Source organism: Vicia villosa, unplaced genomic scaffold (genome assembly GCF_029867415.1).
Source record: "Vicia villosa cultivar HV-30 ecotype Madison, WI unplaced genomic scaffold, Vvil1.0 ctg.000415F_1_1, whole genome shotgun sequence".
Classification (NCBI taxonomy): Eukaryota; Viridiplantae; Streptophyta; class Magnoliopsida; order Fabales; family Fabaceae; genus Vicia; species Vicia villosa.
The window spans coordinates 386,168-400,585 of record NW_026705190.1 but is presented as its reverse complement, the minus strand read 5'-3'; the positions used below and the strand labels follow the sequence as shown (position 1 = coordinate 400,585).

At 34.4% G+C, this 14,418-nt stretch overlaps 1 protein-coding gene across 1 annotated transcript; it reads right to left on the bottom strand.

Moving 5' to 3' along the window:
* Window positions 1-4,405: 4,405 nt before the first annotated feature.
* LOC131627930 (uncharacterized mitochondrial protein AtMg00810-like) lies at window positions 4,406-5,611 on the bottom strand. The gene has a single exon (XM_058898790.1). The coding sequence runs from the start codon at window positions 5,609-5,611 to the stop codon at window positions 4,406-4,408; it is 1,206 nt and encodes a 401-aa protein (XP_058754773.1).
* Window positions 5,612-14,418: the final 8,807 nt, after the last annotated feature.

The following is a 14,418-nucleotide window of genomic DNA, read 5'->3' as shown; positions in this document are numbered from 1 at the left end:
CTACACGATAAATTTCCATAAGTCATAAATCAACCGCATACAATTCTTTTCCATATTGGATCTTTTTATTCGGGACACGAAATATTGCGCTATGTTAAGCAGATCGCCAAGTGATTTATGTAGAAATCACCCTACAACGAGGCCGGTCAAAACTTTATGTGCTAATGCATGCGAGAAGAACGATATGTAGATCGTTTTCCGAAAGCAATACCGCACGAAAAGAAAAAAATGGTGAGTGATCTAGTCTTCACCAAGAATCCATAAGAATTCTCAAGGCATTAAGACTTTCATCGATCAAAATAAAAAGAAGCAAAAGATGGAACCACATTAAAAGCTCCTTTCATCTATAATTTCAATCACTTAATATTGCGGATTTGGATTCTCATCCTATCGACGCCCTAAGTCCATTGAAATTAGAGAGAAATTAGGCCTCTAACTTGTGATTCAAAGAAAATATCAAAAGAATGGAGTAGAATATGAGTTAGAACCAAAAACAAGTCAAAAACCACAAAAACAAGCATTCTGTCCAGATGTAAATCGATTTGCACAGAGTGTAAATCGATTTGCATAACTCTGTTTTCAAAATCTGTGCAGTTTTCAGTTGTGTAAATCGATTTGCACAAGATGTAAATCGATTTGCACAACACAGTTTTAAAAAAAAAACAGCAAATAAAGAGAAGAAAACTTGTTTAAACATAAAACCAAACACCTTGTGATCTTGGATCAATTTGTGCACGAAAATGTATCAATTAAGCAAGCAAATCTCATCAATATAGCACCAAAGGTGCATCAAGCATAAACAACAAAGGATCACATCTTGGATCATGTAAAGGATCTAGAATTTTACCAAATCTTCACAAACTTTGAATCTTCTTCAAGAACACACAACCACAAGCCTTGATCTCTCACAATTGATGAAGAAACTAGTGTTTATGTTGAGGTTTAGCTCTAAATTAGTGAGGTTCAAGATGTAACTCACTAATTTTGTGGAAGAAATGAGAGCTTTGAGTGATGGGTTTGGAAGTGGTGAGGAGAGAATTTGCAATAAGTTTCTTGGCTATCAAAGCTTGAAAAATGAGGAGGGGAGTGCCTCAATTTATAGCACTTAGGCTTGGGAAATTTTGTGGCTTGGAGTTAGGATTGGAAAATAGAATTAGGCTTGGAAAAGTGATTTGGAGCCAAAAATGAGATCCAATGGCCTTGATGCAATCACATGAGGGTTCATGATAAAATGATGTAGATAATCAAATGTGAGAACTAAGTCATGCTTCCCATGCTTGCAAATGATGTCAACACTTCAAAAAGCTGAAATTTGCCTTCATTTTTCCAAATTCGTGCTGGTGCAATCGATTTGCACTTTATGCAAATCTATTTACATAGCTGAAAAAGGCAAAATCTGGGGCAAAAACAGTTATGTAAATCGATTTGCACCTTATGCAAATCGATTTGCACTGATGGCAGAAGCAAATCTGGTGCAGAATCAGTTGTGTAAATCGATTTACACCTTATGCAAATCGATTTGCACAGTGAAAATGTTGAAAAATGCCCTTTTTGAAGGATACTTTGACTTGGTACCTACAAAACACAAACATACAAAAGCACAAGGCAATATTTTTGGTATTTTGGTTAGTAAAACATATACAAGTAGAAAAACATTGGTGTTTGATGATCCCTCTTACAAATGAAGTGAGCATAACACCGAGAGCAGAGCTTTAAGATGAAACTCTTGATTGATGATTGATATGCAAATGATGTATGATCTTAGGGTCAAAAATTGGGGTATGACAGATTAGACGCGGACACATACATGTTTCTCGTGAACTATTTCACTCTTTGACTCGGGTACTCTTGTTGTATGGAGAGAATGTATGAAATTTTGTGAACCTTGTTACAATGTATGAGTTTTCTATTTATTCTGTTTACAAATAGCTGTTGACGAAAGTTCTAACCATTAGAGGAGTGCTACATTTCACCCCACATCTAATCTTCAGGTTCCCACTAGTGCGGCCATGTGTCATCCATGATTCACTGTTTGTAACCCACGTTGAGTTAAAATGCTTCAAACTTCCTCACAAACTCTTGATCATATCTGCCAACTTTTTGTCGACACCGTCTTTGTTCATCAACTCGCCCTTGGAGAATTGCCAAGACTTTAACCTCTTTATGGCTTTATCAATTAATGTTCCCGTCGATAGAAGAGTCTCATCGACTGTTTTTTTTAGATTTCGGACATGTTTCCAGCTGATCCTAATCTTGTGGATCTGCTCATGTGATTCTTCCAAACCATAAAGGCCACATTAGTTGCCTCTCTGGTTGACGCTTCATCGATGTTGGATCATTAATGCCCTAAAACACTTGACATTAATGCTTTTATCACTGAATGTTCCTCCACTATAACCTTTTCTGTTGACTTTCCATTAGCTAAAAATCTTAGTGTAATAGTAAGCTAATACGTTGTTTTCACAAACTATCTTAGAGAACTTATAGAAATAAGCTAAATACAGTTCATGAACACGTCATATGTCATTTTCATCAGCTCTTCAAAATAGTCTCACAAGTGTTTATTTCAATATATATGCTCCTATAAGCCAGTTCAAATAGGTGCTTAATCTATCATGTATCAGATACAACAACAACAACAATTGAGTCAAATCCCGCAAAAACTATCATGTATCTGATGTTAAGGAAAACATGAGGAACTTTTCTATATGACTTACACCATTCATAAAAAGGACATAAGCGTGTATCTTCAATGGAACTAAAAGCCTCTTGATTGAACTTTAAAGTGGGGATTTCTTCAAGCAGAACTGGTTCGGGATCAGGGTCAATAACATGATGTTCTGACTATCAATAAACAATGAAAATTAAAAAATAAATCACCAAAACTTCATAAGTTACCAAATGACATAATTAAAAAAAAATCATGGATAAACAACTTATTTGCAACTTAAAACCATAATCTTTTATTATTCTATGTAAATAGAATGCAACATTTGCAAGGAAATATAAAAACAACCAAAAATTGAAAATTTCCTTATTCAGCATTTTAATCAACACAATCATTAAAATTAAGCTGAATCTGTCAAAAACTACTCTAACATCTAAAAACAAGAGAAACCAGTGTTTTAAAAACCACACCGGTTATCAAATCGGTGAGAATACTGGGTCACTGATTGAACCACATGCCTAAATCAGATTAAACTGGATAACTCGATTGAATAAATCAGTCTATTGCAATATTATATACTTATTAAATCGGTTCAACCAAATGACTCGGTCACAAAAAAATATCATAACACCTACAAAATTTCAAAATTTCAAAATATCAAAATTTCACATGTTTTTTCTTTACATTCAAATTCTAAATATAATCATCACTCCCAACAAAATAATACAAAATATAAATTTTAAACCAGGTCTAATTGCAAACAGTGGAAAAGTTATTCCAAATAAGGTTTGAATAAAGTCTAATTATATTTTAATTTTATTTTTTAAAAAAATCATGAAAACGACGTCGTTTTATGTAGAAAAAAAGCACGCATTTGAACCGTCGGTTCACCGGTTTTTTCTAGTTTTGACCGGTTTTGGCCGGTTCTCACCGATTCAATAGCATACCTGGTCTAGCAATCAAACCATATCGACGACCTCTTCGGTTCCCGGTCCGACCAGCCGGTTCGGTCTGATTTTTAAAACATTAATAAAAACAATTGAATTTGAAAATTGGAGTAAGTAATATTAACATATTCAAACATGTGTATTAAAAACATCAAAGTGAATCATAAACATGTGCATTAAAAACATGAAAGTGAATCAAAAGTTACCAAATGAAAGAAATTTCTAAAATTGAGTAGTTGCTTCGAGTTGTTGGTTATTATCATCTGATAAGACCCCAACAATCATTGTAGGAAGAGTATCTAACTACAACATAAAAACATATCTAACTGTCAAAACTAACTATGGCTACTATTTGACAATGCTATCTACTAAATTGTGTATCACATGATAAAAGAAATTGCTTCGAATTCAACTGTTGTATCTCTATAATGCTTCTATTTAACAACACTGGCCAGGAACATTGATATTTAAAAAGCAAGACCATGAAGATGGTATATGACTAATACCTTTGCACCATTGAGGAAAAAAGCATGATGAAAATTAGAGTTACATATTTTAAAAATTCATTTTTCCAGTATATAGTGTAAGGAACTCCCTGTTAACAAAAGTGAACATACAGAAACATAGAAAAAGAGAAAGACCCTTTAGCTTAGGGTTTCAATAGAATAAATCAAAATTAGAGAATAAGGGTTACACTAGAGTATAAATACTATATGCTAGTAAAGTACCAAACTACCCTTACAAATATATAATAAACCAATATAATAATAACTAACATCTCCCCTCAAACTCAAGATGCATTAGTTGGAAGCATCGAGAGTTTGTCAATCAAAAAACGAAAACGTTTAATGGAATGTGTCTTCCTAAACAAATCAGCAACCTGTAAAGTGGAGGAGATAAAGGGTAGAGTAATTGTCCCATGTTGAAGATGATGACGAGTGAAGTGACAATCAATCTCAATGTGTTTGGTACGTTCATGAAAGACCGAGTTGTGGGCAATTTGAATGGCACTCTTGTTATCACAATACATGGGAGTTGGTTCAGAAAGAATGACACCCATATCAGAAAGTAACCAACGTAACCAAACTATTTCAGTAGTGGTGGATGCCATAGCACGATACTCAGCTTCTGTAGAAGAATGAGAGACAATATCTTGTTTCTTACTCTTCCAAGAAATAAGAGAGTCTCCAAGAAAGATACAAAATCCTGTAGTAGACTTACGATCTGTGGGGTCGCCAGCCCAATCAGCATCAGAATAAGCACGTAATTCCAATGAGGACGATGAGGGAAAAAGAAGGCTCTGAAACTGGGTTCCCCGAAGATTACGACATATGCGAAGAACGGTTGCCCAATGCACTATAGTAGGAGCGACAACAAACTTACTAACAACATGAATGGCATAAGCAATATCTGGTCTAGTAATTGTAAGGTACACCAGGCTCCCAACCAAAGTACGATATAAGGTGGGATCTGATAGAGGAACACCATCAGATGGAGCGTACTTCACATTCAACTCAAGAGGACTATCCACCACTCTAGTATCAGAAAGGCGAGTCAGTTCAAGAATGTTGGCGATATACTTGGATTGAGAGAGAAGATAGCCTTTAGGAGAGTAAGCAACTTCAATGCCTAAGAAGTACCGAAGAGTGCCTAAGTCCTTCATCTCAAACTGTTTGGCTAACTGTAATTTCAAATCATTAGTTCCATCTATATCATCACCTGTAATTATCATATCATCAACATATAATGAGAGTATAATACGACCATGATGAGTGGTCTTAACAAATAAAGCTGAATCATGATCACTAGAGAGAAAGCCAATAGATGTAATCACAGTGGTGAACTTCTCAAACCAAGCTCTTGGAGCTTGTTTTAGACCATATAATGCCTTCTTCAACTTACACACTTCCCCTTGATTATGAGAAACACCTTGTGGGGGTACCATATAAACTTCCTCTTGAAGGTCACCATTAAGAAATGCATTTTTAACATCCATTTGAAAAATATGCCACTAACGAACAGATGCAACTGCAATAAGAGTGCGAATAGTAGTCATCTTAGCAACAGGAGCAAAAGTTTCTTCATAATCCATACCATATTGTTGAGAGAATCCCTTAGCAACAAGATGTGCTTTGTAGCGCTCAACTGATCCATCTGACTTAGTTTTGATCTTGTATATCCAACGAGACCCAATAGCACGTTTTCCAGGAGGAAGAGGTATTAATTCCCAAGTATCTGTTTTATGCAAAGCAGAGAGTTCTTCTGTTATAGCCTACTGCCAGAGAGGGTCAAGAATAGCCTCTTTATAGGAAGAGGGCTCCGACAAACTGTGGATAGAGGTTAAAAAAGAAGCAAAAGAAGAAGACTAAGTGGAATAGACAAAATCAGGCAATTGAGTAGACTAACGGTCATGAGAGGGATAACGGGGAGGAAGAGTAGGATCAACATTCGTAGGAGGTTCTTGGGTAGCCGTGGGGACAAGAGGGATGTCAGTATCTGGAGTATCATTAGTATCAGTCCTGCAATTCTCAAAACTATAATCACTAGAAATATTATCATTATGATCAAAAGGATCGATATGAGTGAGTTTTGAACTGTTAGTAATATAAGAATCAGAAGAAAGAGAGTAAAAAGGAATGTGTTCAAGGAAAACAACATGACGGAAAACATACAATTTCTTTGCACCAGGATCATAACAACGATAACCCTTTTGACCATCTCCATAACCAAGAAAAACACATATAGCAGAACGAGAAGACAACTTACTACATTCTACTTAGGGGCGAAAAACAAAATAAGTAGAACCAAACACTTTCAAAGATGAATAATCAGGGATAGAGTTATACAATTTTTCAAAAGGAGACAAACCTGATGTGACAGACGATGGAATTCTATTAATGACATGAACATCAGTAAGAACTGCTTCACCCCAAAATTCACTAGGAACCGAAGCAGACAACAAAAGGGAGCGAGCAGTCTCAATAATGTGACAGTGTTTCCTTTCAGCAACTCCATTCTTTTAAGGTGTATCAGTACAAGATGTTTGATGAATTGTACCATAAAAAACAAGCAATTCAGAAAATTTATTAGAGGTATATTCACCACCTAAATCACAACGGAAGCACTTTATAACAACATTATGTTGAGTTTTAACCATAGCACGAAACATACAATAAACATCAAAAAATTCAGAACGATTTTTCATGAGATAAACCCAACAATAACGAGTATAGTCATCAATAAACGAAACATAATATCTAGATCCACCCTTAGAAAGAAGCGGTGATGGACCCCATACATCAGAGTGAACTAAGTCAAAAGGTGAATTTGAAATGGAAACACTTTTACTAAATGGTAAAGCTGAAAATTAAGCAAGTTTACAACCACAACAATCAGAGATATCACTGGTTTGTAACTTTCCTAAAGCTCCAGTAGAAGCCAAATACTTTAATCTAGAAGAAGACACATGTCCAAGACGGTATGCCATAAATAAAAACTAGAAGACGAAGAATTCAAATGAAAAGAGGATAATAAATCAGTTGTGGAAGTAGAGGTTGAGGCTGCAACATCTGGGACTCTCAACTCATCCAAAACATAAAGTCCCCCTTGTCTGCGGCCTGTCCCAATCAGCCTCCCGGAATGAGGATCCTGCACACAACAAGAAGTGGAAGAAAACATAACTGAGTAACCAGAATCACATAATTGACTAACAGAAGCAAGACTCAAAGTGAGGTTAGGAATATAATAAACATCTGAAAATGAGAAATTAGGTGACGAGACAGAACCAATGCCTGCTAATGGCATATGGGTGCCATCAGCAGCCATAACCGACATAGATGGTGCAGCATTCAAAGACACAAATGATTTAGAATCATATGACATATGGTGCGATACTCCAGAGTCTAGAATCCAGATGGAAGAAGATATACTTGAAAAACTAGAAGAGTTCAAACCTTTAGTAGAGGAGGCAGACATGGCACGTGACTGAGTGGCAAGAAGCTTTTGAAGCTGCCCTGCAATATCAGATATTTGAGAAGTAGTCTTAGATGGATATGCGTGATCAGAACCAGAACCAATGGTAGTAGGAGCAGCAGCAGCAACATTGGATGATGGTGTCATACCCCAAAATTTATCCGCCCTTTTTCTAACATTCAAATTATTTTCAAAATTAAATTTTATATCTTTTACTAACATCAAATTTAATGATAATTTATTTCTATAGTTTATGTAAAAGATAAAAACAAAAACTTGTTTAATATTCTTTCTCTGATTATTATTATTACTATCATAAGTTCTGTTTTATATATTTTTATTAGAATCTTGTGGTTAGCTTTAGAATTGTGTTTTCAAGTTAGTAGAAAAATAGATATTTAACTCTTTTTATTCTTAGAATTATTAATACATTGTTCTGACTACTATTATAAGTCTTAGAAAATAAAAAGTTTGCATAATTGATTCGGTCATTATATTAACTTTGGTTTAATTTGTTCTAGGTTTTTTTAATTTTTTTTAGATATTAGTATTAGTGTTAAGAAAATAAAATAATTCATCCTTTAGAATTCAAAGGCAGGGTATGTAAAACTTCGTCAGATCCATGGATTTTCCTTTTCAACTGTCATTTAAATAATTTTAAACAAATCAACACCAATTTCAATCTTTTCATAAAATTTGAATCAAATCTTTCCTAACAAACAACAAATCTAATTCTTCCTAACTAAATAACTAACCCTAACTATAAAATAGAGGAAAGATTATGAGATAGGGGATTTTTTGGCTGCCTCCAAGAACAAAACTGAGTTCATGAAACTCAAGAAAAAAACGAATTCGCTTTTCTAAGTTGTATCCTAATTCTGGTAAAATAAATAGTTCCAATCACTTCCTTAACGATTACTAAGCGAAACTGGATTATCAGCATCGATTGGAACACACTCATACGTACCCGGACATTCACGTTTTGTGCTTCTAAATTTTCGATTCAGATTCCATCATGAAGGCATCATAAATCGAGTTTGGATTCGTAGTTGTGTTTATAATTGTGTTTACAATCTCTCTGTGCCATTTGATTGGAGTTTTATTGCAGGTTTTGTGGATCACCATTACTAGGGTTTCGACACTTTAAATTAGGGATTTCTGTTTAAAGTAAAATTAGTCCAAATTAACGATACCATTGGATTCGTAGGGTCATATATATTCGATCTGGGTTATTCTTTCGTGTTTATTGATGATTAAATGCAAGTTTTAAGATGGAGGATCTATAGCCACGTTTGAAAACCGTGGTCTGATGTTTCTGTATTTCAAAAATAAAGCGTCGCCATGCTGTATATCCACGAGGAAGAAGAAACACAGTGCAGCGCTTTTCTTTTGAATTTTAAATACGATTTTGTCTGAACTAATAGTTTTTAGCGTGTCTTTATTTCAGCATATAATGGTAGCGGAGGTGGCTAAGGTGCAGTGTTGGTAAGGCATAAGACCTGGGTTTGATCCCCATGTACAAGTATCTTTTTTCTTCTGAATAATGTGTCTCAAGATCCTGTGTGCACAGCCAACATGAAACCACGGTATACCCTTTCAATCCTGGCCACCGGCTTCACAACGAGCAAGATCCAAAGGGGCAGGAGGTGATGGTCTACCATGAACCCTCAGGGGGCGTCCACATACAATCACTGCCCAGGTTTCTTTGTATTTTTTATATATATTATTTATTATTTATGCAATTGTTTAATTATATATGCATATAATTTAATTGTGTTAATTAGGATTAAATAATAAAATTAGGATTAGCTAAAGATTAGGGTTTAGTTTATAATATTTTCTCGATTATTTGCCCGGTAAATCAATTGACCGCGGTGGGTAATAATCAAATAATTACTTAATTCTTAAATATAAATTAAAATAACAATTTATTCTGCTAAATGATTTTAACCAAAGCTATTGGTTACGATGATTAGCATTTTCCATTTATCAAATTCGTTATTATTTGTAATCGAATCTATCGATTATGAGGAGTAACGATAATTAAAATACGCACATTTGCTATTCGTGATAATCGAATCTATCGATTATAGTGGTTAGCAATCCTCCCTTTAATCCGTTAGCCGTAGTAATCAAACCTATTGATTATCGCAACTAATGGTAACAAATTAAAATCAGGGTTGTACGCCCAAGTCTAAAACATTCAAAACATTTCAAATCAAACTACGGATTTTCATCCTTATTCAAAACTACGATAGGCCATTCAAAAAGCCTTCAAACCATACCAAATCAAATTCTAATCCTAAAGGCGTACAACCCGTCCCCTGAACTACGTTGACTCTGATTCTCCATAAGGAGATACATAGGCACTTGGATAACCAAGGCGAGTCCCCTTCCCTCCAAATCTCATTTTTTTCCCGTTTCATTTTTCTTAATTATTTAACCCTCGAAAGCATAAACCTTACCTTAATACTCTTAGCCATAAAACTGTTGACCTTAGATTCAAAGCCATAGGAAAGGGTTGAGGGTGCCTAACACCTTCCCTCGACCTAAATATAGTATCTTACCCTGATCTCTATACTGCGTAGGGTTTCCTATTCGCCCTTCAGAATAGGTGGCGACTCTAAAAAGCTAATTTTTAGGGCAGGTTGCTACAGATGGACTCTTGAAGTTTTTCTTATTTGCTTTCAACAATCTGGGACACTGTGCTTTCCAGTGACCTTTCTCCTTACAAAAAGCACATTCATCAATACCAAGCCCAACCCTACCTTGAGGTTTTCCTTTGTGAAATGGAACAGCAAAGACAGATGGAGGAGCGGAGATAACTCCTTTATTTGAAATCAAATTTGAGTGGGACTTGAGTCTAGTTTCTTCTGCCAATAATTCATTAAAAACTGAATCAACACTTGGAAGAGGATTACGATGCAGAATACTCCCACGAAGTCCCTCAAAATCATCCCTAAGTGCCATCAAAAATTGAACTAAATGTTGCTCTTCTCTTTGATCAGTGTACGCTTTGACAACTTTCAACTCATCTGATTCCATAAGAGCCAACTGATCCCACAAATTACTCATCGCTGAATAGAATTCCTGGATGGTCATATTATTCTGTTTGAGAGCTCGAATATCACTTTACAACTGATACCGTTTTGCAAAATTAGATTGAGCATACATACGTTTCAAGTGGTCCCAAACCTCCTTAGCAGTATCATATTTTGCGAGTTGCACACCTATTAATTGAGAAACAGAATTATTGATCCAAGTAAGTATCTTCGAATTACTAACATCCCATGTTTCCAACTCTTTTGCATATTTTTCTTCATCCTTTTTATCTGTAGGTTTAACCGAGGTTCCGTCAACATAACTCCACATCCTTTTTCCTTTCAAAATTTTTTTTATCACATAACTCCAATAAGGATAATTTTCTCCAATGAGTTGGACACTAACCGACTGAAGAGAATCGTCTCTATCATTACTCATTGTAGTCAATTATGAAATAACAAAAATTACCACAATTGAACAAAGTACCCAAAAAAGAATTGCCCAAAAAAAATATGATACTATAATATATATATTTTTTTTACTAACCAAATTGAAGACTCACTGTATCGTGAATAGCTTTATGGCTATTTCAATTTCAATTGAGAAGTACCTACAAGTATACCTTTATGATACTGCAATTTGCAATTTCCACCGCCGGCAAATTACACATCCAGTAGCGAGAAATCAGAGTATTTTAAAAACTATCAACAATGCATTTGGGATATCACATTTACTTCCTATAAACAACTCATAAATAGATACATAGCACTTTAATCTCAGAGAAGCACAAAACAACTTATAACAGCTCTTAGACAAACCAACTTCATTTTAATATGCAGCGGAATCATAACATTCGAATTTATAAACAAATCATCTTATTTAATCGGAAACAACTCAAACATCATAGTACTTCTCATTATCCAATTTGGAACTCAACAACTAAAACATGAACAACATAGAAACAACAATATAGACAACCCCCGAGTGCTACGTATCAGAGCGACACACCAACCAGACACGGTGAATCTACAAACTTCCACAGCTATACTTGAGTACCTGCCCATTTCCCATGGTAGGGGAAACATCAGCAGAAGGGGTGAGATATCAAACATTATAAAGGAAAGTATGATAATACATATAGCAAAGATAAAATCATACACAATTCACCACTTCTCAATATAAGCAATTTGCATCACAACAATAATGTTAACTATCAACTATAACAATGTATTCAAGTTTACAAGTATGTCATTCAAGTACATAATAACATATACTTCATAATCACAACGTAAATTAATACAACTATCAACAATGGCAAAACATGGTTCATATATTCCACATATATACATATATCATTAATACATATATATATTTGCATTCTCATCAGATACGTTTCATTTACATATATCACCAAAATCATGTATCAAACATCACCAAATTTAATTATCACATCTCATGCACACATAACAATCACCTAATCACATAATTACATATATTCAAACATCACATAACTCCAATGTAACTCAATGCAAGACATGTGACTCTATGCATGTGGTACCCAATATGGACCCAAAGTTCCACCGCTTCCGATTCATATAGAATCTAGCCACGCTTCAGATCCGGACAAGACCAAAGCCACCAAATGTAAACATATAGTTTACCGCTTTCCGATTCACTCTAGAATCCAAGCCACGCTTGTGTTTCAAAGCAATTCCACCCATGTTTCAAGGCACACTATGATATGAATGTATGTACAATCCTACAAATATATGCAATTAAGATCATCTCTACCATCTTAACTTTCCACATATCACAATAATTCAACTCTATGAATTATCCACCAATTGTACACAACATTCACAACACACACACATCATTCACATATGAGAGGTCAATTAATCAATTACGATTCACACAATCCTATTAACACTAGTAATCATACTATCTCATGTTAATTCTCATTTTTGTCAATTATACATGAACACACATTTTCAACATCAAGCAATTAATCATTAGAATTAATGCTAACCAACTAACCATAAAAAATCAATATCAAAACAACATCATTGGCATGACAATATATATTTCTCAACATACATATTCAAGCCAAAACACAATTACAAACAATTTCTCAAAATACCGTAATTTACTGATAAACCGAATAATTGGTCCAAGTCCAAGTATATTCCAATCACATAGACTTATTGGAATCAATTCAACTAATAATTTAACTATCCAATTAATAATTAAACTATATTAATTTCAATTCAACTATTATATTTCTATTCCATTATTTTTCCAATTCTACAATAAAACCCATTATTTCACTATCAATGGTTTACCCACAACAAACACAACAATCTAATACACATAGATTATCAATTGCACACAACGTATCACATTTATATCATCACATTCCAACAAATCATCAAATACCCAAAATTGCAACATAGAAGAACATGGATATCAAAGTATAGAATTAAACCCACTATAACATACTATCATACAACCCTTTAGCATGAAAGAACCCCACCCTTACCTTGGCAAATATGAAATCTTTCACCATAGCTCTAAGCTTTTCTCCAAAATAAATCTTTCAAACATAATTTGGAGACACACCTAAAAACCAGTTCGGAAATCAGCTTATCAGACGAACTTAAAATCCTCAAAATCAAAATCGCTCCGGTCAGAACTTACCTTTATGGGTCAGGAACGTTGTGTCCAAGTACCGCAACGATCCAACGGTTGGATTGAGAGGTACGTCCGTTTTGCTAAGGCGACTCTTTGCTGAAACATAGCTGCGAAAATGAGAGTTCTTCTACCTTTTCTCTTCCACCATTGTTCTCTTCCCTTTTGCCTCTTTTCTCTTCTTCCTATCTTTTCCCCCAAATGAAAATAGTAACATCTAAAACCCTAACCTTCTCTTACTATCTCACTTATGTAAATTGGGCTTAACCCACCAATCTATCACTTAGGCCCATTTAGCTATATCTCTCATACAACTTAATAAACCCAAATAACACTAACACAAACACACATACAATTAAATATTTCAAATAATTATTATATCACATAATAACTAAATAAATAAGCAATTATTAAAAACACCAAATAATATAATTACTTATATAATTAATAAAAATATTAATAAAAATTGAGATGTTACATTATTGATAGGAGTAATAATAGAACTTATATTATTAGTATGTTATTGGGCTTTTGTGTATTTGGGCTTTTAATTAGACATCCACTATGAGAACTATATATGTAGTGTCTTGGACACAATTAAGGATATAAAAAAGAAATGAAATGAATCTTTATTTTCTTAGTTAAATTTATTTGTTTCCTATAGTACTTTTAGTGTTTTTCCTTTCTCTTCTATAAACCCTAGTTTTGATAGGAAAATCTTTCTATCAATTGGTGCTCTCATTTCGATCTCATTCCTGCTAAATGGGGTTCTGGTGTAATTTGTATGGAGTAGAAGAATCATCTTGGTGGATCTTTTCAATTGAAAAATGTTTAGATTCAACAATATTGTGGAGGATGAGGAGAAAATGAAGGTAGTTGCAATGGCAATGAGAGGTTGTGCTCTTAAATGGTGGCTATGGAGGATTCAACCTCATCCATCAATGTCTTGAAATACTTTCACAGAAATATTTTTTTGGCATTTTAAACCCAAATGGAGACATTTTTTCATGGATTTAGATGAGGAAATAGAAGATGAGGAGGAGGAGGAGCCAAATCTAGTTATCGAACCAACTTCTACTATTGAAGTTAACCACAGACAAG